The sequence below is a fragment of the Silene latifolia genome, chromosome 4 (genome assembly GCF_048544455.1).
Source record: "Silene latifolia isolate original U9 population chromosome 4, ASM4854445v1, whole genome shotgun sequence".
Classification (NCBI taxonomy): Eukaryota; Viridiplantae; Streptophyta; class Magnoliopsida; order Caryophyllales; family Caryophyllaceae; genus Silene; species Silene latifolia.
In genome coordinates, this window is record NC_133529.1 from 5,508,390 (window position 1) to 5,533,567 (window position 25,178).

Sequence of the window (25,178 nt, forward strand, 5' to 3'; positions counted from 1 at the left end):
CAAGTATACATATATGAAGTGATAACATATGATAAAGTGAGTCACTTAGTGACGGAGCTAGGATTTGAGCTTAGGGGGCGAAAATTTTAGGGGGGGACGGATGGGTAATAATATAAGGCACACTTGAATTTTTTTGAAAATTTTAATTAAAAACTTCGAAAAACTATCGTCAGGAGAGGCGACCGCCTCTGCTAGCCCCCCTAACTCCACCACTGGAGTCACTTCATTAGACATATTAGTTGGTGACCATACCGATCCTTAAGAGTTATGTCAATTGGTCAAAATGTCAAACTATTTATAGTTGGTTCATACACAAACATAAGGAAAATGCTTACCTATATAAATTATTCGTACGTCTATGACTATGAGTATGACAATTGGTGCAATACAAGTAGAAGTGGTAAGACTTGCATATAGTTAGTCAATGTTGGTTGTGTTCTTGCAGCTTTTGTCCATGTTTTTAGTGCATTCCCCTTCCCATAATGTTATGCTCCCCCAAATTAAGTTGGATGAAAACAATGCCCTCGTATACTCGAATATTATATATTTCAGTTGGATTTAATTAAAAAGAGGGTACGTTCCCAAATAATAAAGAAGTTTATTATTACAGAGTACTCCATAATCCTTACATTAGGTTTATACTTTTAAATAACGCGAACTATTTATGTATGCATCTGTATTATACTTTGGTCTGTCTTTGTAATCCCGTAACCTGTAATTTTTTGGTATTAAGTGTAGACCTTTAATTGATTATCATGTATTTTACATTTACTCTATTTGACAATTTAGGTTTTTTTACAGGCGTTGTTTGGTAAACGGCATATTGGTCAATTTTTAGCATATTCAAGGGTTTTAGCATGTTTGACCAATCAATATGCTAATTTTAGTGTTTGGTAAACAGCATATTAAAACAACATATTTGGGGTCAATATACTGTTTTACAATATGCTGCTTACCCCAGCATATTGGTTAGCATATTGTAAAATAGGAAATTTTTCTCCATTTTACAAACAAAACTGACAATCTACTAATCGTAATCTGCCAATTACTAAGCACTCAAATTAATTCTGTTAGTTATAATATGTTAGTCAAATCTTCTGATAAAATCTGTCATTTATAATCTGTTTTTGCAATCTGCTTATGCTAAAACTAATCCGCTGTTTACTAAACAGGGCCACAATTTGAGGCATCACATTTTCATTTTAAAGAGAATCTCTGGAGACTTATAAGAGCGAAATAAATTTTTAATTTGAGCGCACTTATTATGGGAGAATTCCTCTTAACCTAAGTGATGGGGCATATTCTGCACCGCTGACCAAGTCAACATATTGAGCAAGGTCAAAGATATCCACAGCAAGTCAACGACTTAGATGACCTAGCCGATCGGCCCATCGGCATCTGTCGGCCACTGGTCTCGGCATGACAACCCGCACCCAAAGGGACACATATCCGCGTACTCACATCCAAGACTCCTCGGCGGTGAGTCAACAGGGCCCGCCGGCCTGCCATAAGTCCCTCGGCCGATGGGTAGATCAGTCTTTCCACCTGCTAGCCACTTGGCCACTACGTGACAAAAGGTGAAAGTCTATAAATACTCCTCAACCTTCATTGAGGAAAGTATCCACAACTTAACCTAAGAAACACTATTCATCTGGAGAGGCCGAGAGGAACGATAAAGACAAGAAGGATTCAACCAAGGACATCATTCTACAAGCAACGGGTGGTAACGAATATCTGCTCTGGAATTACACCCGGAACAATTGGCGCCGTCTGTGGGAAAACGCTACTAGAAGCTAGTCACATTCATTCCCAAACAAAAAAAAAACAACAAAAACCCACCCAAAAAGCTAAGAAGATGTCGAAACAACAAGACGCAGTCGTGACCGACGAAACCGCATTCTACCAAGATGATACCTTCAACAATTGCAGGTCGTGCGACCCTCCACCGCGGAGTAATCCAACCGGAGTTCGGGATGCCAATAACACGGACACGCATTGCGCAACCAACAGGTCACCATCATGGGACATGTGGTTGACATAACAAAACCGAAAATGGTCCTGGACCTAATTAGTAATACGCCTGCTCACACTGTCACGCCGACAAGAGCGGCGGAAACCGTCCGGAGAGACCGGGGCCCAAAATGTGACTCGAGAAATTTGAACGGAGCACTAGGAGAAGCCGACCCGGTCAAGTCAGGGGGAGCCCAAAGTGGGCGTGGTAGACATAAGTCCTTCCCGCGCTCGTGGGAGGAGCGTCCCCGCAAAGCACGAACGAGGCTTACCCCAAAGGAGCAGGAGGAGTCCGACTCGCAGAGTTGGAGAAGAAGTCCGAGTCGAAGAAGGAGTCCTTCCCGCTACGAGGAGAGGAGCCGGATTAGGAATGCGAGGAGCCGATCGCCGCGTGTCGTTCGACACGTGGTCGACAGACCCCTCAACGCCTACGTCCTAGAAGTCCGGTGCCAACTAAGCTCAAGTTGCCACCCCTATCATACAAAGGAGATAGTGATCGGCACCGACCACGCTGAGGCTTTCGAGTCTTACATGTCGGTATGGGAGCAGCCCGATGAGGTATGGTGCCGAGTTTTCCCAACAACTTTGCATGGGATGGCTCAAAGTTGGTACAAAGGGCTTCCCGACGGCTCGGTATACTATTACGCCGACCTAAGAGACGCCTTTCTAGCAAAGACTCTTTGCAACAAGAGAAGGGCCGTGGAGACATCGGACCTCCTAACTATCAAACAGGAGGGGGGCGAATCTCTACGAAGTTATGTGAAGAGGTTCGATGGAAAGGTCCAACAGATTCGAGAAATTAATCCCGAACTGGCGGCCTTCGCGCTGATGAAGGGCCTCCCAAGGGGAGACTTAAAATGATGCCGTTTGGTTTGAAAAACGCCGGCGCAACGTATACAAGACTGGTGGACAAAGTGTTCCAAAATCAAAAAGGGCGAAACATTGAGGCTTACGTCGACGATGCTATTGTGAAAAGCAAGTCCGACAGCGAGCACTGCCGATTACACGAAACATTTTGTTCACTAAGGAAATACAAAATGAAGCTCAACCCAATGAAATGCAATTTCGGTGTCCGGCGGAGTAAATTCCTCGGTGTACTTGTCGGTCCGGAGGCATCGATGCAAATCCGGACAAAATCCAAGCAATCCTAGACTCTTAGGAACCAAGGAATCGAAAAGAGGTTATGATCTTGACCGAGGGAGAATGGCGGCTCTCGCCCGTTTCATCTCTCGGTCAACCGACAAGAGCACCCCATTCTTCAAAGTGTTGAAGGGGAATAAAGACTTGGGGGGGGAGGAACAGAGCACGGCTTTCAAGCAATCGAAAGCTCATCTTCGACTCTCCCAACTCGTCGGCCGATCTTTGGGGAGACGCTATACCTATACATAGCGATTACCTCGGCCACGGTCGGCGCCGTGATCATCGGGAAGAAGACAAACAAAGCAACACCCAATCTACTTTGTCACCATACACTGTTGCCCGCCGAGAGAAATTACCCACTAATTGAAAAAGCGGCCTTCGCCGTCGTCGTTGCCACGAGGAAGTTAAAACCCTACTTCGACGCACACCCCGTGACGGTCCTAACCGATCACCATTGAGAAAGCTTTGGAAAAATTCGAACAATCCCGGCAGCTCATCAAATGGGCGGTGGAACTCTCTGGTTTCGGCATTCAATACAAACCAAGGCCTTCGATAAAGGGGCAAGCACTTGCATTTCTGGCCGAATGCACATATCAAGAAGAGCCAAACCAGGCATATGGGAGGGTTACACCGACGGTTCCTTCACGACGAACAGCTCGGGAGCGGCATCCTTATCATCAGCCCAAACGGGGACGAGTTTGAGTACGCCTTGAAATTCACCTTCTCGGCCTCGAACAACGAATCCGAATACGAGGCGGTGATAACCGGAGTCGAGCTAGCTAGGGCTGCCGGAGCGTAACACATTGTGTCAAGATGACTCTTTGTTGGTTACTAACCAAATCGAGGGGAGTTTGAGGCTCGGGATGACGGAATGATAAGGTACCTAGAGAGGGTAAAGGCCGACATAGCGAAATTGAAATCTTTCCAAATCCAATGCGTTCCCAGATCCGAGAACAACCGGCCGACGCTCTCCAAACTTGCAAGCTCAACCATCAAGAATGTCACCAACCGTCTTTGGTAGATATCAGGAATGCGAAGAGCATCACTGAGACCGTCGGCATGGTGGGCAACATAGAGACCGAGACAACGTGGATGACTCCGATAATGAAATACAAACTTACAGGTGAATTGCCGGAGGACCGCAATCCCTCGGCCAAAATAAAAAGGATCGCCGCCAGGTACTTGGTGTTCGAAGGGGAACGTACGGAAGATCCGTAATAAGACCACTCTTGAAGTGTGTCGGTCCAGCCGACGCAGAACTGATACTGACAGAGATTCATGAAGGCATCTGTGGACACCACATGGGGGCAAGAACACTAGCCCACAAAGCTCTCCGAGCTGGCTACTTCTGGCCCACCATGCTTCAAGATTCCAGAACAAAGACCAAGAAGTGCACGAACTGTCAGATGCATGCCCCGGTGATACACGCTCCCTCCAGAGACCTACAACCGGTGCTTAGTCCCCTTCCTTTCGCACAGTGGGGGATGGACATGCTAGGGCCGTTCCCAACGGCCTCCGGAGGAAGGAAGTTCTTGATCGTCGCCGTTGATTATTTCACCAAATGGGTTGAAGTCGTAGCGATCGGCGAAGACCACGGCCGTCGAGAAAGGTAATCGGGAAAATGTTATAACTCGCCGGATTACCCCAAGTTATGGTATTTGACCACGGCCGAGAGTTTTGGAGCGACCGATAATGAACGGTTAGAAGAGCTTGGCATCAAGTTTGCGTACTCCTCCGTCCGCCACCCCAGAGCAAGGGCGGCAAAGTGAGCGCCCAACAAAACAATCCTCAACGGTTTGAAGAAGACAGTTGAAGACCTTAAGGGAAGGTGGGCCGATGAACTACTGGTGTCTGTGGTCCCTTCGGACCACGGAGAAAGAAGCAACAGGGTACACTCCCTTCCACTTAGTCTACGGTTCCGAAAGCGAGTCCTACCAATTGAAGCGACGGTGCCAACATTCGAACGGCTACCTTTAACCCGGTTGAAAACGAGGAAGGCACGAGAGCTTCCTTAGACTGGTCGAAGAAAGCCGAGATACAAAGCACGCCTCAACTTGGCAAAGTATATCAAAACCGGATGAAAAGAGCCTACAACCGAAGAGTCCACAAAAGGGACCTAAAAGTGGGAGACCTAGTCCTAAGGAGTCACTGCCACCAACAAAGGAAATATTCATGGTAAAGCGACGGCCAATCGGGAGGGTCCCTACAAGGTGGTTGAAGAGATGAGGCCGGGCACATACCGGTGACGAGACATGGGAGGTGTGCCTTTGATGAGCCATTGGAACACCGATAACTTAAGGAAATACTTTGTATAGCGGCGGAGGTGTCCAACCCCTTGTGGACACCCCAACGCACGATCATAACAAGCAAATGAATCACCCAAGTTTTCCATCGAAGTGTTTGTCCCCTCCACAAAATTGCCACCAAGGCGGGCACTCAAAGAGAAGAATTGCTATCGAGCCATAACCCCGATTACCTCGGCCTTAGCCGAGAGCGACGGGGACACAATGACCGATACGCTAGAAGAATTGCTATCGAGCCATAACCCCGATTCACTACAAAAAAAACGTCTCGATGCGACGGACACACTGCGACGGAATAATAATCCGTAGCAAATTTAAACCTGCGACGGACACTGCGACGGACCTTATACTCTGCGACGGACTTGCGCGGACTTTCCGTCATGCCTATTTTCCCAGACCGCCAAATTTTCCGACATGGCGGGAAGGGCTGCGACGGAAATTCCGTCGCGAGAATAAAATAATAATAAAGTCTGCGACGGAAATTCCGTCGCTATATTAAAATAATATTTTTTGTGCGACGGAATTTCCGTCGCAGACATTTTAAAGTGTCCAGCTGTACACCTCTTAACACGCTGGAAAAATAATATTATTTTAAGTCTGCGACGGAAATTCCGTCGCAGGATTTATTATTATTTTATGTTTGCGACGGACAGTCCGTCGCAAAGTCCGTCGCATGTTTTTTTTATACGGGCAGTGAGCGTCTCCTCCCCTTCATTATCACTCTTCAATTATTTTCCCCCAAATCACCCAAAACTCCGTCTCCCTCAATCTCACCACCACCACTCCCACCACCACCACTCCCACCACCACCCTACTCCCCAAATCACTCCTCCTATTTCTCCTTTCCCTTTTCCCCTTTCTTCTCCTTTCCCCTTTCCCTTTTTTCCTTTCCCCTTTCCCTTTTTTTTTTTTTTTTCTCGCCGCCTTGCTCCTCGCCGCCTAGTCGCCGCCGCCGCCGTTTGGTCCCGCCACCGCCGCTCTTCTCCCTTGTCTCCATCTCTTAATTAATTTAAGGTTTGTTTAATTTATTTTACTATTTTGATTAATTAGGGTTTATGGTTATTGTTTAAATTAATTATGATTAGTTTAGGATGCTTAGTATTATTAGGTTGTTTAATTTAGTTGAAAGCCAATTTAGGATGTTTAGTATTATTAGGATTGTTTAGTTTAGTTGAAATCCAATTTAGGATGTTTAGTATTATTAGGATAGTGAAATTTAGTTAAAAGCCAATTTAGGATGTTTAAATCAATTTTATAATACTTAGTTTAATTAAGTTTAGGATTGGTAAAATAAATTAGTTTAATTAATATCTAATTTAGAATGTTTAGGATTATTAGGATAGTTTAATTTAGTTAAAAGCCAATTTAGGATGTTTAAATCAATTTTATAATGCTTAATTTAATTAAGTTTAGGATTATTAAAATGATTTAGTTTAATTAAAAGACAATTTATGATGTTTAAACCAATTTAAGGATGCTTACTCTACTTTTGCTTAGTTTTATAAGATTTATTAGTAATTATTAAGTTTGTTTTGATAAGTTGTGTACATTTGTGTCATGTATATTTTTTTTACAAATATTAATTCATCTTATGCTTGTGTTGTGATTGTTAATATATTTTTGACCTAGTACCAGTTCAGTGATTACACATTAGGTGTAATTCTTGAATAGTCCCCGTTTTGGGACTGTCTTTGAATCTTTTATGCCATTTAGGTGGTAAATACTCAATTTTTTTTGTTGATTGTTATGAGACAAAATTTGGTTGACATTTCCTTTAATATTCTCCGAATACATATGTAGAGTGAGAATTCATTCTAAATAATGTATTTGGAGAACTGTAAGGAAGTCTTTGCGAATTTTTGTCTCATTACAATCAAGAAAAAAATTGGGTATTTACTAATGGTATGAAAGATTCAAAGATGGGTTTAGGTTGGAGAGATAAGGACCCCAATCCGAAAGTATTTTTTTTGCGAGTTGTGGTTGTTGTTGTTGTTGTTGTTGTTTTTGTTGTTGTTGTTGTTGTTGTATGAAAAATTCAAAGATAAGTTTATGAATGCTCTTACCATTTTTATTAATAATTTTTATTTACTAATATATATGTAGATTTGCAATGAAGAGATTAGAACGAAACTGGATGTATGAAAGGTTGGATTCCAATAAAAAATTAAGGAAGGAATTTGTAATAGGGGTTAATAAATTCATTGATTATGTTAAGCAACAAGACGAATTCATTAGAAATAAAGAAATTAGGTGTCCATGTAGTAAGTGCAAAAATAAAAAGTTTTTAGTTGAACAAGATGTACGAAAACACCTTGGTCTAAAGGGTTTTTGTGACAACTATTATGATTGGGTGTGTCACGGAGAGAAATTTCCCGTTGAGGAAGAGGAAATGGCAATGCCCTCTGACAATCCTTATAGGGATATGGTAGAGGATGCGTTGCGCGATAGCATTGATCAAATTAGGGAAGAAGCTCTTAATGCCGAGGTGGTTGATGAATCTCCAAATCCCAATGTATTAGCCTTTTTCCAAATGTTAAAACGTGTCGAGCAACTTTGTCTACGAGGGATGTCGGCTCTCATTGCTACGATCGGCTGCAAGGCTTGTCTCTCTACGAAATATGAATACAACTTAGCCCATAAATGTGTAGATGGTTTCACGTCACTCATGGGAGACCTTCTTCCTCAAGATCATATTTTGATGCGTAACTTCTATGAAACCAAAAATGTTCTCAAAGCTCTTCAACTTCCTCATGAAAAGATAGATGCATGTTTTAATGGATGTATGCTTTTTTGGATGGACGACGCTCTTCTCGACAATTGTAGAAAATGTGGTAGAGCTAGGTACAAAAGTGCAAAGAATGCAAATGGCAAAAGGGTCCCCGAAAATTTCTTAAATTATTTCCCAATAGGGCCACGTTTGCAACGAATTTATGCCACAAAAAACCTCGCGGAACAAATGCGTTGGCATTATGAAAACCCCCGAGTTAGTGGGACAATGTCTCATCCAAGTGACAGTGAGGCGTGGAAACATTTTGATCATCTTCATCCTTCTTTTGCATCTGAGCCTCGGAATGTTAGACTTGGACTTTGCACCGATGGTTTCTCGGCTTTTGGGCCATTCGGGAACACATATTCATGCTGGCCGGTGATGCTTACACCTTACAATTTACCACCCTGGCTATGCATGAAAAGACAATTTATGTTCTTAACATTAATTATTCCTGGACCAAAGAGTCCCAAACAAAACCTTGACGTCTATTTACAACCTCTAATTCACGAGTTGAAGCAATTGTGGGACACGGGATTGTTTACATATGACGTGTCTAGGAAACAAAACTTCGACTTAAGAGCCGCACTCCTATGGACGATCAACGACTTTCCTGCTTATGGCATGTTATCTCGGTTGGTCAACCTGCCGGTGAGAATGCATGTCCATGTTGTACGAAAAAAGAGACTAAATCGACTTGGCTTCAAAGATAGCGAGAAAATGGAGTTGGTTTGATTGTCATAGACAATATTTAGACATTGATCATACTTTTCGCAAGGATAAAGTCCACTTTCGAAAAGGAAGAATAGAGAACGATGTTCTTTGGAACGAGGTTATCGGGCGAACAAGTGTGGGAATGTGTGAAAGATTTACCAAAAATCGTAGATGCATCTGACCATGAATTGAAGACGGTTAAAGCGAAACGAATTGGGTGGTGGAAACAAAGTATTTTTGGGAGCTTCCATATTGGAGCACACTACTAATTCGACATAACCTTGATGTCATGCATATTGAGAAAAAAATTTTCGAACAACTAATTCACACGGTGATGGATAGAAAAGACAAGACAACCTTGAACCCAACTGCACAAAAAGACATCTTACAACTTTGTTCAAGGTCGCGAAAGGTGGATTCAATCGTTTTGAAAAAAGAGCAGAAGAAAGTGTTGTGTGATTGGATATGTAATTTAAAGTTTCCAGATGGCTATGCTTTGATTTGAGAAGATGTGTCGATATGAATGAGTTGAAGCTACATGGCTTGAAAAGCCATGACTATCATGTGTTTATGGAGCGTTTATCACGGTTGCTTTAAGGCACCTTCTCCCTAAAAATGAGTGGAATGCCATAACTGAGATTAGTCAATTTTTCAGAGACTTGTGCACTTCATCAGTACAAATTGAAAAAATAACAAGTCTCGAGAAAAATATTGTCGAGATAATCTGCAAATTGGAAAAAATACTTCCACCTTCATTTTTTAACTCAATGGAACATCTGCCAATTCATTTGCCATATGAAGTGAAAGTGGGTGGTCCTGTGCAATATAGGTGGATGTATCCTTTTGAGAGGTAATATCAATATCTTTTACGAAGCCTTTTAAGGTTAATACTTAATTTCATTCATTCTTAACCAATTTTTTTGTAGGTTCTTGAATCATCTAAAAAAAAAATTGGAAATAAAGCTCGTGTTCAAGGGTCATTATGCAACGCATATTTGCTTGAAGAAATAGCAAATTTTTGTTCTTTTTACTTTGAAGATCATATAGACACAAAGGCAAAAGACCTTGACATAGGTCAGAAAAAGGCGAAGTATTCTACCTTACCCGAGCTATTTCAAGATCATGAGGGCACTACTTCTGGAAAATGTCGTGAAAGATTTTTGGAAGATAACGAATATGAACGTGCACACCTCTATGTTTTATCTAATTGTGATTCTGATGAGTTGAAACGTATGGAAAGGTTGTTTGAGGATTACATCAAAAGAGAATATCCTGAGGTTTCTATGGCCGAGGATATTTGGAACAAATTTGAAACAAAATTCCCTAACTGGCTTAGAGGTCAAGTAAGTAAATAATATATATTCTATAATGCTTATTTAAATTATATTATTATTTGGTAAATAATTGGTTCTTTATCATTAATTCTAGGTAAATAATTTAAAAGATCCAGTTGTAGTTGCCTTAGCAAATGGACCTTCAAAAAAAGTAAGAACATGGAAGCGTTATTCAATCAATGGATACAAATTTCGAGCTTTCATAGATGGGAAAGATTTGGAAAAGTCTACAATTAACAATGGAGTGTGTGTGAGTTCGACTGAAGGAGCTGACTACTATGGAACCCTAAATGAAGTTGTTGAGTTGTCTTATACTGGCGAGAAAAACCCTTACAACGTTATTTTATTCAAATGTAATTGGATAGATAACTAAGAAAGAGGAATGCAAGTACATAAGGAATATAAACTTGTGGATGTTAATCGGAGCAAAAAATTTCCAAAATATGACCCATTTGTATTAGCATATCAAGTGGAACAAGTTTGCTATGCTCCTTATCCAAATATCAAAAGAGATAAAGAGAGTGGTCAAAAGTATTTAAAATAAAGGCAAGATCACAAGTGGATGCTCCTCGATGAATCTATCTTTCAAGAAGATGTTAATGGTGATACAACATTGACAATAATTGAAATAGAGGATGAGAATGAAAATGTGGAGGAGGAACAAGAAGAAACGCAAGGAGATGAAATGCAAGTACAGAATGATGCTATGCAAGAGGAGGAAGATGAGGAAGAGTTAGGAGAGGAGGCTTTGAAGAAGTATTTAGAAGAAGATGATGATGAGGATTTTTAGATTCGCTTTTTGAACGCAACGAAAACACTAATTTAAGTGATGATGATGATGATGATGATGATGATGATGTCTAGGATTTATATTAGTTGTAGATGTTTTGTACCCTTTCTTTCAATCTTATTACTTTGTTGGTACTATTAGTTGTAGATGCCGTATGGCTTAATTTAATGAAATCTTTCTTATTTGGTAGCTATTATTTGATTATTTGATTTCTTACTTTGCCAATTTCTTTTTTTGTTGCTATTATTTGATTATTTGATTTCTTACTTTGCCAATTTCTTATTTTGTTGCTATTATTTGAAGCTTTGATTTCTTACTTTGCCAATTTCTTTTTTTGTTGCTATTATTTGATTATTTGATTTCTTACGTTGCCAATTTCTTACTTTGCTAATTTGTTATTTGGTTGCTATTATTTGATTTCTAACAATGTTGAGGAATTTAGTTGGTTTCTATGGCGTCGAGGAGACGAAGACATGGTAGTAATAGTAATGCAGAAACCAAGGACAGGGGAAACGAGAATGAAGAAATACCAAAGCAGTTGACAAAATTCATCTCGATTCTCTTGAGCAAGATGGTGGCGTTTGGTTAGTATGTTATTTCTTCGTAATTAATTATTTTTATAACGATTTATATATATATTTATTATCTTCTCATTCTTTTTTCAGGTTCAAGAATGAGAAAGTTGTGAGCTTGATATCGGATAATATTGGATGCAACTACAAAGAACATGCTCCTAACTGGAAATCGGCGTCATCTACTCTAAAGAAGGATTGGTGGAATTGGTTTGAGGTATTAGCAATTGTCATTTAATTTAATACTAGGTATTTTATTCATTTATTTTATATTTATTTACAATCAAGTCTATTTTCTAACTTTATTTTTATTGAAGCAGTGGCGTGTTAGTTACGATCCCCGTGACAAGGCAAGGGTTAAGAAGGCTTGGGAAGATGCCATGAAGACCCGTTTACGACAAATGATTTATCGAGCTTATCATAAGGAAGAGCATGAAAAGCTGGATTGGATTAGTGTTGACTTGCACCGTCAATTGAAGAATAGACCACTTGAAGATCCTACTTTCACGCCAAGATCGGAGCAGAATTCGGCCAACCGTAGGTCGGGAAGTGACGAGAAAGGGAAGGCGTTGGCTACTCACGTAATGGGTCGAAAAAGCACTTTGCAATATATGGACTCAATGGTAATTTCTTCACTTCCTTTTTTAATTTATTACCTTTTTTTTCTTTAACTTTATTTAAAGTTAGTAATTATATTTAACAAGTATCAAAATTGTAGATTGATAAAGATGGGAAAGGAGATATTCCGTCCGCTTTGCAAATGTTGGAGAAGACAAGGAAGCATAGCACAAAAGGATGGTTATCCAAAAAAACTGGTCAACTCTTCGTAAGTTACTATAATTATTTAATTTTTAACTCATTTTTTCAATCATGATTATTTAGTAGATGGTATCTAATCTTTCGTTTTTTATTGATATAGGGTAAAATCATCTCAAAGAAAACTGAGCTTCAGAGCCAAGGGTCGAGAACATTGATGATAATGAAATTTATATTGAAGAACATGGAGGGTTTGATAAGAAAGGTAGAGTACTTGGCGCGGGAAATGCAGCACCACAAATTTGGGAGCACCACCGCCGCTCGACTGGTAACCTCTTTTCTACTCCTCATACTCCGGGTTTTGTTGGTAGAGTCGCAAAAGAGAATGCGTGACTAAAGCAAGTCGAGGCCGAACAATCTCAAAGGCTTGCGGCAATAGAGGAGTTCTTGAGCCAACAAGGTTTTACCACTCAAACTTGTAACCCGGGAGGTTCATCTGGAGCTAGAAATGACTTTGATGATGATGGTGGCGACAATGCTAGGCCTACTCCTACTCCCACTCCCGTGTATTGATGTAGTTGTTTGTTGATTAGAAGTTATCATTCCTACCCCGTAGTTTATGGACTTATTTGGCTTTCTTTGTTGAACAATTATTGTACTAAACGGTTGTAAACCTTTTATTTTAAGTTAATGTGAAGACGTTGTTTGGAAATCTCGTCTTGAACGAGTTGTGAATTTCTCAATTGCTGGATTTTCTGAATGTTTGTAGGAAACTTAGGGAGTATATGTAATTGCTTTCAAAGCAATTTGGCCGCTGGAAGAACGCGTAAACCCACCGGGTATTTAATCCTGCGACGGAATTTGCGACGGATTTTCCGTCGCAAGGGTTGACTTTCTGTTTGACTTTAGGGACACGTGTCCCATATGAACGAGGATCTCGCGACGGATTTTCCGTCGCAGATTTTGACTTTCTGTTTGACTTAAGTGCCTACGTGGCCTTTATGAACAGTGATTAGCGACGGAAAATCCGTCGCAGATTTTGACTTCCTGTTTGACTTTGGTGACCACGTGGCCTTCAATGAACAGTGACATGCGACGGATTTTCCGTCGCAAGTCACCTTTTTTGCGACGGGTATTTGCGACGACCGTCCGCCGCAGTCTTTAGCAAGCGACGGAATTTCCGTCGCAGAACCAAAATTTGCGACGAAATAGAGCGACGGATTAAATCCGTCGCAATTCCGTCGCAAGATCTATTTTTGCGACGGGATTGACATATTTGCGACGGAGTTTTCCGTCGCTATGGAACCTTTTTTTTGTAGTGATTACCTCGGCCTTAGCCGAGAGCGACGGGGACACAATGACCGATACGCTAGAAGAATTGCTATCGAGCCATAACCCCGATTACCTCGGCCTTAGCCGAGAGCGACGGGGACACAATGACCGATACTCTAGAAGAATTGATATCGAGCCATAACCCCGATTACCTCGGCCTTAGCCGAGAGCGACGGGGACACAATGACCGATACGCTAGAAGAATTGCTATCGAGCCATAACCCCGATTACCTCGGCCTTAGCCGAGAGCGACGGGGACACAATGACCGATACGCTAGAAGAATTGCTATCGAGCCATAACCCCGATTACCTCGGCCTTAGCCGAGAGCGGCGGGGACACAATGACCGATACGCTAGAAGAATTGCTATCGAGCCATAACCCCGATTACCTCGGCCTTAGCCGAGAGCGACGGGGACACAATGACCGGTACGGTAAAAGAAATGATAAAGACGTTACGCAGTTGAGATATGCATTCTAACTGACTCGGCCATGCCGAGGACCGAAAAGATAAAAGTCCCGGCCAAGCCGAGGACCGAAAAGATAAAACTTTATTGAAAATGATTGCAAGGAGAGTACAGACGACGGCCGCCCCCATAAGGATAGCCCAAACTCTACCTACCAAAGCTTTACAAAAAGCTAGGAAACAAAAAAAAACAAAAGGTTACAGACTTGGGATTTGAAGCGCCAAAAGATGGCAGGGAGAGAAGGCTCAATAATTGGCCCCCGAACAGCTAAAGCTATCCGAGACGCCGGGTGAGTCTGGTGACGACCGCCCGTCTCCCTATGCTCGTTTCGCCCTCCATCAGCGAAGCAGAAGATCCTCGGTGGCCGGCTCGAAGAGGGCTCGACATTTTCAAGTGCCTTTAGCCTGTCACCCTCCTTCACCTTTGCATCATAGGCCGCCTTGGCCTCAGCAATCTGAGTCGCCTTCGCCGCCTCCGCCTTCTCCGCAGCCGCTGCCTCCGCAGCATCAGCCATCTCGTCCAAAAGTTGGTCAAATTTATCCCACGGAAAGAGCCCTCGGGACGAGCCTTCTTATTGCCTCCCCGGTCGCCTCCTCGGCCCCGGTCCCGAATTGGGCGCACATTTTAGGGAGAAGATCATCTTGAAGCATTGCAATATCCTTCTCCTTTTGAGCAAGGGCAGCCTGCGCGTCCCCGAGCGCTCCGCCCGGTTGTGGAACAGATCCTTCCACTTTTCCCCTTGGTAACACGGCGTCATAACCATCCTTGTACCGTCCCGCTCCTCCATCATCTTGGCGGTGGCGGCATCGCCTTCCTCAACCTTGGCTCTCTCGGCCGCTAGCAACTTCTCAATTTCTTCCACGCGCTTCTTGGCAGCGAAGAGATCCAGCTTAGCCTTCGCGGCTTCCCCCCTTGCGGCAGAGAGGTCAAGTTTAAGCTTTGCGATCAGTGGCGCAGCTTGGGCCATGGTTTTCTCCTGCTCCGTGATGTAGGAGCCGGCTTGTTGGGTCCACTTCGCCAGCCTCTTATACAATTTCACACCCTCTGCCACAAGCTCGGAGGCAGGAATTTGCTGGGCTGAGGAGTCAACGATGACATTTCTGTCACCCGCCTTCTCAATAGCCTTCTCAGCCGTCGCTTCCCATTTGCCGTTCAGTGAGAGCGCGGCCAAGGAGGATCTACAAAAAATTTACACAGAGCATCCATGTCACCATGCATTGACACATCAGAAAGCCGGTCATCTGGGATGTCCAACGAACCAGCTAAATCCGAACCACAAGTTAGATCCGTACCAGTCTGGACCCTCTTCGTTCGAGGGCCGGCTGAGTCAGTCTTCTCCCCGGCAACGATGGAAGCAGACGGAGGCTCTTTTCTCTTCTTCGGAGGAGAAAGGACCTTAGCAACGGTCACCGCCCCATCAGCGATTTCGATGACCTCCACAGCTCCCGAACCACCGGGGTCGAAGAGGTAGTTGGCCCGACGCCGCCGCCAACCTCGGACGCCGCTTTTTGTTCTCTTTGGCACGCCCGAGAACCCTTGCTCGGGCCGCCGCCGGATCCAGTGACTTCACCTCCTTATCCATGAGCTCGTTGGGAGACGGTCTACGATCACGCAATTCAGCCGTAGGATCTTTGTCTAATGACCTTCCCGTCCTTGTCAAGCCCTAACCTCTCGCAAGGTCCTCTCGTACATGCATCCCGGCCAAACCGGTCCGCAAGAAATCAAACAAAGGTTACATAAAAGTAAAACAAAGCTCTGAAACAAGAGCATAACAGGCAAAAATGGGCCCCACACCGACCCCACTCACCCCGGGCCGAGGGCCGGTATGAGGCCGACGTGGCGAGAAAGCTCATCCCGAAGAATGATCTCGAGTCGGGGCACCATCCCTTCTCAAAGATCAAACAGTGCAGACGCCCGCTTCTCATCCTCAGGAAGAGGGACCATCGAAGCGTCCATTTTAACTTTACCCCGGGCGGTACACTCCTCATACTCTTCCCGGTTCTCACACCGCAAGTAAACAGGGCTCTGGAAAGACCGAGGCAGGGGGTAGTCCTCCCAAGACTTGAACATACACCCATCGCCGTTGCCGTCTTTGCAAGAAGTAAGTTTGGACACGGAGACGAAGCCTCGGCTCCGCCCGCACGCTATACCAACCCACTTTTACGATTGACGGCCGTAGATGATGAAGGCGGCGGAATAAGTTGACTGTCGGGATCTCCCCTAAAAAAAGACAGAGCCACACAAAGCCAACTATCGTCCTCATGGGCCGGATGTAGTTGGGCCACGCGACGTTCATAGCTTTGATGATGGCCATGACGTATTTATTCAGAGGAAACCGCAGCCCATACTCCAGTGCCCGATGTACACGCGGTGTGACCCGGTGGAGGGCAACAGACCGCCCGACCCTTCTTAGGGATAACGATCTTGTACCCCTCACCGAAGGAGAAATGGCCTCCGAAAAATGTTTCGCCGGAACAACTGACGAACTTATGGGACCAAGCACGGTCAAGACCAGTCGTGCAGGGCTCGCCATGATCCGGGATAGACAGCCTCCTACCATCAGAAGGAGTCCCCTCATCCTCATCAGCATCGTCATCCTCATCCTCCCGTTCCTCCAAAATTGGTGGATCGACTACGGGAGAAGGAGACCTAGGGCCCCCAAACCTTATCGGGATGGCGTCTAGTATCCCCTCCCCATCAAGACGCGACGGGGAACCCCCCGCCGCAAAAGTGCTAGTCCCGGCGTCAGCAGAAGACATAATAGCAATAATTATTTAACAAAATAAAAAGTGAAGAAATTTGTTTGTTTACCTTGAAGAAAAACACTCGCCGGAGTAACAACTCTGAGAAATAGAAGACAAAGAAGCCTTTGAAAGTTTAGAGAGAAGAAAATTTTGGAGAATGAAATTGGTGGCCAATTTCACGGAATAAATGCCCTATTTATAGGGAAAAGCCCATAAAGAAGGACCAATCAGCGAACAGCCCATGAAGCGTCAACCAATCAGCGTGCAGACACGTGTCGGACATGCAACCACGGGATGTCAATCGTTGCACGGATCGAACGTCAATCAATGCAACGGTGACCAAGCGTCTTCAACACGCCCATTCGTATCTCTCCGCCTATCCACCTTCCTCAACAAATTCCCAAGCATCTGTTCTCCGCCGGCCACACGATCAACCAAGCTAAGTAGCGCGTACGGGGCAATAAAAAACAACGGCTCTCTCAACCCCGGGTCTCGGCCGGCGTCACTTTCTTTTCCACATCGGATGCCCTTTACGCATCCATGCGGAGGGGGATATGGTACGGCCTAAGAAAAGACCAGGCCGAGGTAAAAGAAGCCGCCGCAGTAAGAAGCCGTCTGAAAAATTTTTACAAATTACTTGCGCAGAATATACGCTCAAACGTACATCGGAGTCCATACCACGGCATAGACTACGCTGGGGGCAAATTGATGGGGCATATTCGCACCGACCAAGTCAACATATTGAGCAAGGTCAAAGATATCCACAAACAAGTCAACGACTTAGACAAACCTTAGCCGATGCAGCCCATCTACTGTCACTGGTCTCGGATGGCAACCCGCCACCGGGACACATATCCGCGTACTCACATCCAAGACCCCTCGGCGGTGAGTCAACAGGGCCCGCCGGCCTGCCATAGGTCCCTCGGCCGAGGGGTAGATCAGTCTTTCCACCTGCTAGCCACTTGGCCACTACGTGACAAAAGGTGAAAGTCTATAAATACTCCTCAACCTTCATTGAGGAAAGTATCCACAACTTAACCTAAGAAACACTATTCATCTGGAGAGGCCGAGAGGAACGATAAAGACAAGAAGGATTCAACCAAGGACATTATTCTACAAGCAACGGGTGGTAACGAATATCTGCTCTGGAATTACACCCGGAACACTAAGCAAATAATTTAATTATTAAATTTTGGTAGATGACTTTGAATTGACTATTAGTTTCTTTATAATGCTACTAAATACTCCATGAGTTCTACGAGAGTGCATACATGATACATGTACATCCTCTTAAGTACAAATCCATAGAGACGAATATGCCCTAGTGACAAAGTGTACCACTTCCCTGTGAGACAAGAAGTATAGTGTAATAAAAACTATAACCAAGTAATGTTATACATTGACACAAATTAAAATTTTACTATTTTATGTCGACGATTTTTTGAACTCTAATTAACCAAGCTTCTATATAATCATCTAGTTTGTAGTTACAATGTTAAGGGTTGTCATTTGTTTCCAGATTAATTATGAGAAAACTGAAAACCTAACAAAACCCTTTTTTGGTGTGAAGGGTATCAAAAGAATAAATTTAATGTTGACGGAAGTTGCACCCTGGTCATGAGAATATTCTTTCATAACTTTACCAACTGAGTTAGCCGAAATATGATACCAACAAAACCCTTTTAAACACAAGTGAACGTAATTTATTTGTTATATGATTCCTTGTTCAAAGGAGCTTACAAAAAGGTTTCTTTCAGTTTCTGCCCTACTATAGCTTCCTTCAGAAACTAGCTAACTAGTTACAACAAAACCCTAGAGGGCAAAAATTCAAATGGATAAAAAAGGGGGAGAAAATGATCAAGAAGCACAACTGCAAAATTAAAAAGAAAATAAAAAGGAAAATAAGATAAGATTAAGAAAACTAAAAAAAATGTTATCCCCTTAATTAATTAGTTATTGCATTAATAAACTCCTAATTAGTGCAGCTTGAGAGCTATCTGTTGTTTCTAACAGCTGAGATAATCTCTCACTTAAGTCATCCACTTCTCTATGCAAGCTCTTGATGTAAGTGCATGTTTCCTGCAATACCCTAGATGCTGAAACCTGCATCATTTTTTCATAATTTATGATTAAATAATGAGTAATTATGTTAATCAATTCAATATAGTACAAAAAACAATTAAAAAACCATTGAACTACATACCATTCACATTTCACACTAAGATTAGTACAAATAACATATACGGACACAACGGAGTAATTACCGAAGAGGTCTTAGCCTACTGATTAAGACTGAGGTATTGTGATAATAAGTCACGAGTTTGATCCCCCTATCCTCTATATTGTACTAGCCTTACACCTCATTTGACACCCAAAAAAATCATATAGGGAATAATTATTATTAGCAACTAGCTAGTTAAGTTTACATTTTAGATTGTTAGAAAAATAATCAAATAGGCCATGTTTATTTAATTTAATTATACTCATTGAATACTAAAATCAACGATTATCTACTTGTACACACAACATTTTATATTTAGTTCTAGTATTTTCATTTTGTTATCAGAAAAAAAAAATTTAAAAAAATGATTAGTAGCTTATTATCATTTGGAATTATATAAAGTGTTGTAATAACTTTTTATTGCCCTTCCACCATGTATGAATGTATGGTGATTACATTTCTCAAATAAATGGTGCATTTCAACCTCTATCAAAGATCTCAAGTGATATTATTTACGAATTCTCATATAAAATAGCCTCATAATGATATTATCAATTACAAGAGTGAGCCATAAATAGGTTACCACATTATTTCAGTTTTTATCGATTAGTAGGTACATGACAATTGGTCATAATAAAATACATAAGACGGTCTCTCAAGATACTACAACCCGTAATTTACCTTATCAGGGCGTCGAGTAGAGTGGAGCTCAGGGAGAAGTTGCTGCAATTTGGAAACAAGATCTTGAATTTGATCATCTGTAATTCTAGAGCTTCCAGATTGCCTAGACCTTGATCTTCTGCTAGACATATTTCTAAATAATTAAAAAGATATCAAATGTTTTTATTGTGTCACTTGGAAAATAATCTCAGTATGTCAGCAGAGCTAGGTAGGATATAAATGATACAAATTTGTTTCTTTTTTTCTCAGGTAAAAGTAGAATATAAGTAGAGGGAGACAACAATGTGAGGGAGACAAAGTATGGGAAAAGAGATAAGTTATGGAGCTTCAAATATAATGGGGATCAAAGATATATATTAAGTAGGTATATATATAGTAGTAGACTAAGTAGAGTATATGTGTGTTTATATATAATATATAAATATTTAATATAAAAAATAGTAGCACAAAACACTAGTTGTTGGTGTAAGTTTATTTAATTTATATAGAAGACAATTGCATGGGAGAAATAAGTGGAGTGGAACTTGATATTTAAATAGGTTTTTAGGGTATTAAAGTCGGTTGGTGTAAGTGGTAAGAACTCTTATTTTTTTTAAGTAAATGGTTAACGGTATGATTTTTGGCTCTTACAAATAAGATGTTAGGGTAAGGTTTTATTCTTTCTGACTTAATTTCAGCTTATTTCAGTTCAACTCAGCTCTTTCCAATTCAATTCAGCTTAGCTCAGCTTAATTCAATTTAGTTAGTTCTTATCCGCCGAAAAAAAGAGTTCTTAAAATGGGAGAAAAATAAAATGAAGATTATAGAGATATGCCAGCATGGCTACCCTTCTCTTTGTGTTCCCAACTTGGGAGGGTTTGATCTTAGAAAGTAGTAGTAGGGAAAAATAAAATGAAGTGTGGTTTGATTTTGTTTCTTATGTGTGTCAGTGCCAAGCTACTTCACTCAATACCATGTTTTTTTTGGCTATGTCATGTTGGTGTACTTTTTACACTTAAAAATAGACACTATCTATTAGCTATACTTGCATAGCATATTTGTGGCGACAAGTATATAGACTTTGAATCTTAGTTTCAAAATATTTAAGTTAAAAGGGATCGATCAACTTCTCGCTTAATTCTCCAATTTAGATATCGCTTACAAAAACTTGACATATGTGGAATATGAGAAATGTTCAATAATAATGTGATACACCAAAAGTTTTAGTTGTTGGTTGAGATGTTTTTTTTTTGACATGATATGGTATCTGAGTCATGTGACTAAAAGGTCACGTACTGATGAAAAGAAAGTCGAGTAAGGAGCTATTGATGACTAGTGAAGGGTGAAAAGAAAGTTGAATGAGGATCGAGCTACTATGCTCTCATGGCGAGAGGGAATTTTTTTTTAATATTGGTCCATATTTTGTACTCCCTCCTATTCATTTTAACCTTCTCCTTTCAAAATGGCACGCCAATTAAGGGTAGGATTATTTTATTGTAAAGTATTGTGGTGGTGTAAGGTAATTAGAGAGAGGGAAGGTATTATTGTGGGGTAAGATGATTAAAATAAGTATTGTTGTGGGGTAAGTTGATTAAAATAAGATAAAGTATGAGTATTGTGGGGTATTGTTGTGGGGTAAGGTGATTAAAATAAGTATAAAATTTTACTAAATAAGGAAAGGGGGAAAGTTATATGAATAGATGAAAAAGGAAATGGGGAAGGTTAAAATGAATAGGAGGGAGTAAGTTTTACTATTAAACGACTGTTTAGGTTTTTTGTTTTGGCTGAATGGAGCGGAGTTGGATTGAATTGAGCTGGATTGAACTGAAATGAGCTGAACTGAATCGAAGTTTGCTTAGATAAATAGAGCTGAAAAAAGAACTGAAGTGGGTTAAATTGAGTTGAACTAAACTAATTTGAAGTGAACTCAAATGAGCTAAATAAGAAGTGAAATGAAATCTAAAAAAACACATACCTCAAGTAATTATATTGTATTTTTTTGTATAAAATCCTACGTAAATGAGTTAATAATGCAAGTGATAATTAATGGTAGAGAGATTGACCAGTCAAATGAACACAAAATTGTGGGTGTCTCATCCGCGGGAATTGAAGGGAGACAAAGACAGGAAACGTGGTGCGGTGATCTTCTTCGCTTTTGCGTTACTGCAACACCACCGACCTTGTCATCTCTTCTTCTACTCCCTATCCTCGCTAATTAATTACTTGGTGCATGCATACCATTTTTTTTTTCAAAATAAAATATTGTAAAATTTTATTATTATTATATTTAGTTTCAGGTCATTTTTCATATTTTGTTCAAATTATGCAGTTTTCATGCATGGAAGTTAGGGGAAGAAAAATATAGGTTTCATGAAATATTTTTCTACTAATTGTTATTGTATTATGTTAATATGAACAATAATTTCTCATGTTTATTGGGAGTATGTATCATGTTATGCTTCAATAATTCAAAAATTGGTATCAGTAACACTGCATAAATACTCCATAATAACTAATCATAATCTAAGTAAAAAGAAAATGAATTTTGTCATTAATTAAAGGGTACTATTAATACATGAATATCTTATTCATATCCAAATACAGAGTGCTCTTTATAATATAGAAATCATATAGGGAGTAGTAATTTTTATGGGGTATGTTATACGTATGTACCTGATTCCTAATACGTACAATACTCGAATACCCATATAGTCGTATCTTGTACTGTAAGTAAGATAAAACTGTATTACTCTTACGTTTGTTATTGGAAATGTAAGAGTTTGTGCGTGCACCCCTCCAAACTCTCCTCTTTGTGTCGATGTCATCCGCCGCTTTAACCTCAACTTTGTGGCTCTAGATTCCTGTAGCCTGTAGGAATATCTATTATGCTATGTTTGGGAGCCTTGAATTGAAATTGAATTCTGGAATTGAAATATTTTAAGTGTTTGAGAACCCTTAGAATTTGGAATTGGAATTGACTCAATTTCTTATCAATTCCAAGCTAGTTAAAATTTGGGGTACTCAAATACCTACCATATACTAGTCATTTCAATTCCATGACTTCTTACGTTTTATTTTGTGACGCAAATTTCGTCACAATATTTTTATTTATGATATTTTTTCCGATCGCAAATATTTTTCGAGACAATATTTAATTTTTTCAAATATAAAACATCCAACGGTCTCGACCCATGCCCGTCTCGCCCAAATTCAATTCCAATTCCAATTCCACGGGTTTCTCAAATGTAATTTTGGAATTAGATTTGGAATTGAATTCAAACATTTCAATTTCTACAATTGAAATCATGGAAATGAAATCAATTCCGTATTTCCAAACACTACCTTAATTCGAAAGATTTGACAATTTTTCGACTTAGTACACGATATGAATTGCAGTCAGTCTTGCTGAAGACGGGTCGGAGCAAGTGACGGGTAATGTCACTCACAAAACGGATAGGGGGGACAAGGTGGGGCACCCCATTGTGCTTCCCTCTCTCCTCTATTTGGGTCATTTGTGAGAGGAAATGGTATCCGTCACTCCAAAGTGACGGATACGTACCGTCTTCAATGAGATTTTGTGTATGAATTGTGTGCTTCACCTAATAAAAAAACATGTGAATTTTCGAAGTTAAGAGCCTAGGATATTTTTGTAACTTATTCCTTTAATTATTTTCTAAATGACATTTTTTCGTTTTAACTTTTACGAAATAATCGTTCAACTTCAATTATATAAAAACTACTTGAAAAATATTATGAATATTGTTAGATTCGCCATAAAATCTGTTTTCAAAAAACCACCCTACTTTATGTTATTTCAACTACTTTTTGAACATTGAATTATGGCATTCAAAATCTCATAATCTCATATGCATGGCATTTACAATTTCATCGTATGTTTGGGTTAAACTGTCATAAAAGTAAAGGAATCTTTGTACATTTATTACTGTCTGATACTCTGAGTCTCTGATGCATGAAGGAATCTTGATTTCATGTGAGTATATGCGATGTATAATACGCTATTAATAGTATGTTATGCTTTCTATATTTGGAAGTCTTCCTTCCTTATAAATTCAAATGCCACTTTGTAGGGAAATAACGTGACGATTTCAATGATTGAGGAATCCTATGAGTTTTCAGACATTCCATATTAGTTAGTTACTTCTACTCACAGATTGGACATAATCAAATCTTTACAAAGCCTAGTAAATAGTAATAAGAGCTTACTATCGTATTAGTACAAATTTAGGACTTAGTTACGATTACGGTTTGTTATATGACCTTAGAAATTGGACTGAATTCTAATAACAATGTTCAAAAGTTGGATCCTAAAAATAGAATCTAAAATTTTATGATGGACGATGACATCATCGTCCATCGATACTTATATAAGATGAGAGAATTCAAATTTTATTAGATTTTAAGAAAAGAATCTCAATTCACATTTGACATACATGTACTACATAATATTAAATTAGTTTCGCATCAAAATATAATAATCGTACACTAAATTATAACAAAACTAAATGATGGGGCATATTTTGCACCCGCTGACCAAGTCAACATATTGAGCAAGGTCAAAGATATCCACAGCAAGTCAACGGCTTAGACGGGGACCACGACGCAATGCTGTCGGCTGTCTCTCGTGCCTCGGCTAGGACAACTAGCTAGGGGCACATATCCCGCGTACTCATATCCAAGACCCCTCGGCATGGAGTCAACAGGGCCCGCCGGCCTGTCATGGGTCCCTCGGCCGAGGGTAGATCAGTCTTTCCACCTGCTAGCCACTTGGCCACTACGTGACAAAAGGTGAAAGTCTATAAATACTCCTCAACTCTCATTGAGGAAAGGATCCACAATTTAACCTAAACACCTCATAATCTGGTAATATATTCCTTATCTCTCTACAATACATACTTCGCCAAGTAACACATAACTTAATCCCTTTAAGTTTACTGACTTGAGCGTCGGAATGAGTACGCTCGGTACAAAGCCGAGCCCTCAGTTTGTTCATTGTTTCATGAGAGACCGAGAGAAGGATTCGATCAAAGACGTCATTCTACAAGCAAGTGTGGTAGCAAATAACTGCTCTAGAATTACACCCGGAACAATTGGCGCCGTCTGTGGGGAGAACAGATACTAGAAGATAGTCAAATCCCTTACAAAAAAAAACACAAAAACAAAACCCACCCAACAAGCTAAGAAGATGTCAAAGCAGCCAGAAGCAATTGTGATCGATTTAAACCGATTCTCGCAAGATGATACCGTCCACATTTAAGGGTTGTGCAGCCCTCCACCGCCGAGTAATTCAACCGGCGACGGAATGCCAATAATACCATATACGCCGCCGCCGCCGACCAAGTCACCATCATG

General features: G+C 40.9%; 2 protein-coding genes across 2 annotated transcripts; one reads left to right on the plus strand and one right to left on the minus strand.

Moving 5' to 3' along the window:
* The first annotated feature begins 8,813 nt into the window (after positions 1–8,813).
* LOC141650974 (uncharacterized) lies at positions 8,814–13,164 on the plus strand. Its single transcript, XM_074458705.1, has 6 exons — positions 8,814–8,871; positions 9,973–10,211; positions 11,951–12,253; positions 12,349–12,456; positions 12,550–12,651; positions 13,156–13,164. The coding sequence occupies exons 1-6, from the start codon at positions 8,814–8,816 to the stop codon at positions 13,162–13,164; spliced, it is 819 nt and encodes a 272-aa protein (XP_074314806.1).
* Positions 13,165–18,667: 5,503 nt separating this feature from the next.
* Positions 18,668–20,166, minus strand: LOC141652695 (transcription factor PRE4-like). Its single transcript, XM_074460280.1, has 2 exons — positions 19,830–20,166; positions 18,668–19,030 (listed from the first exon to the last, which is right to left on the minus strand). Exons 1-2 carry the CDS (start codon positions 19,956–19,958, stop codon positions 18,881–18,883), a joined length of 279 nt encoding a protein of 92 aa, XP_074316381.1. The 5' UTR covers positions 19,959–20,166; the 3' UTR covers positions 18,668–18,880.
* Positions 20,167–25,178: the final 5,012 nt, after the last annotated feature.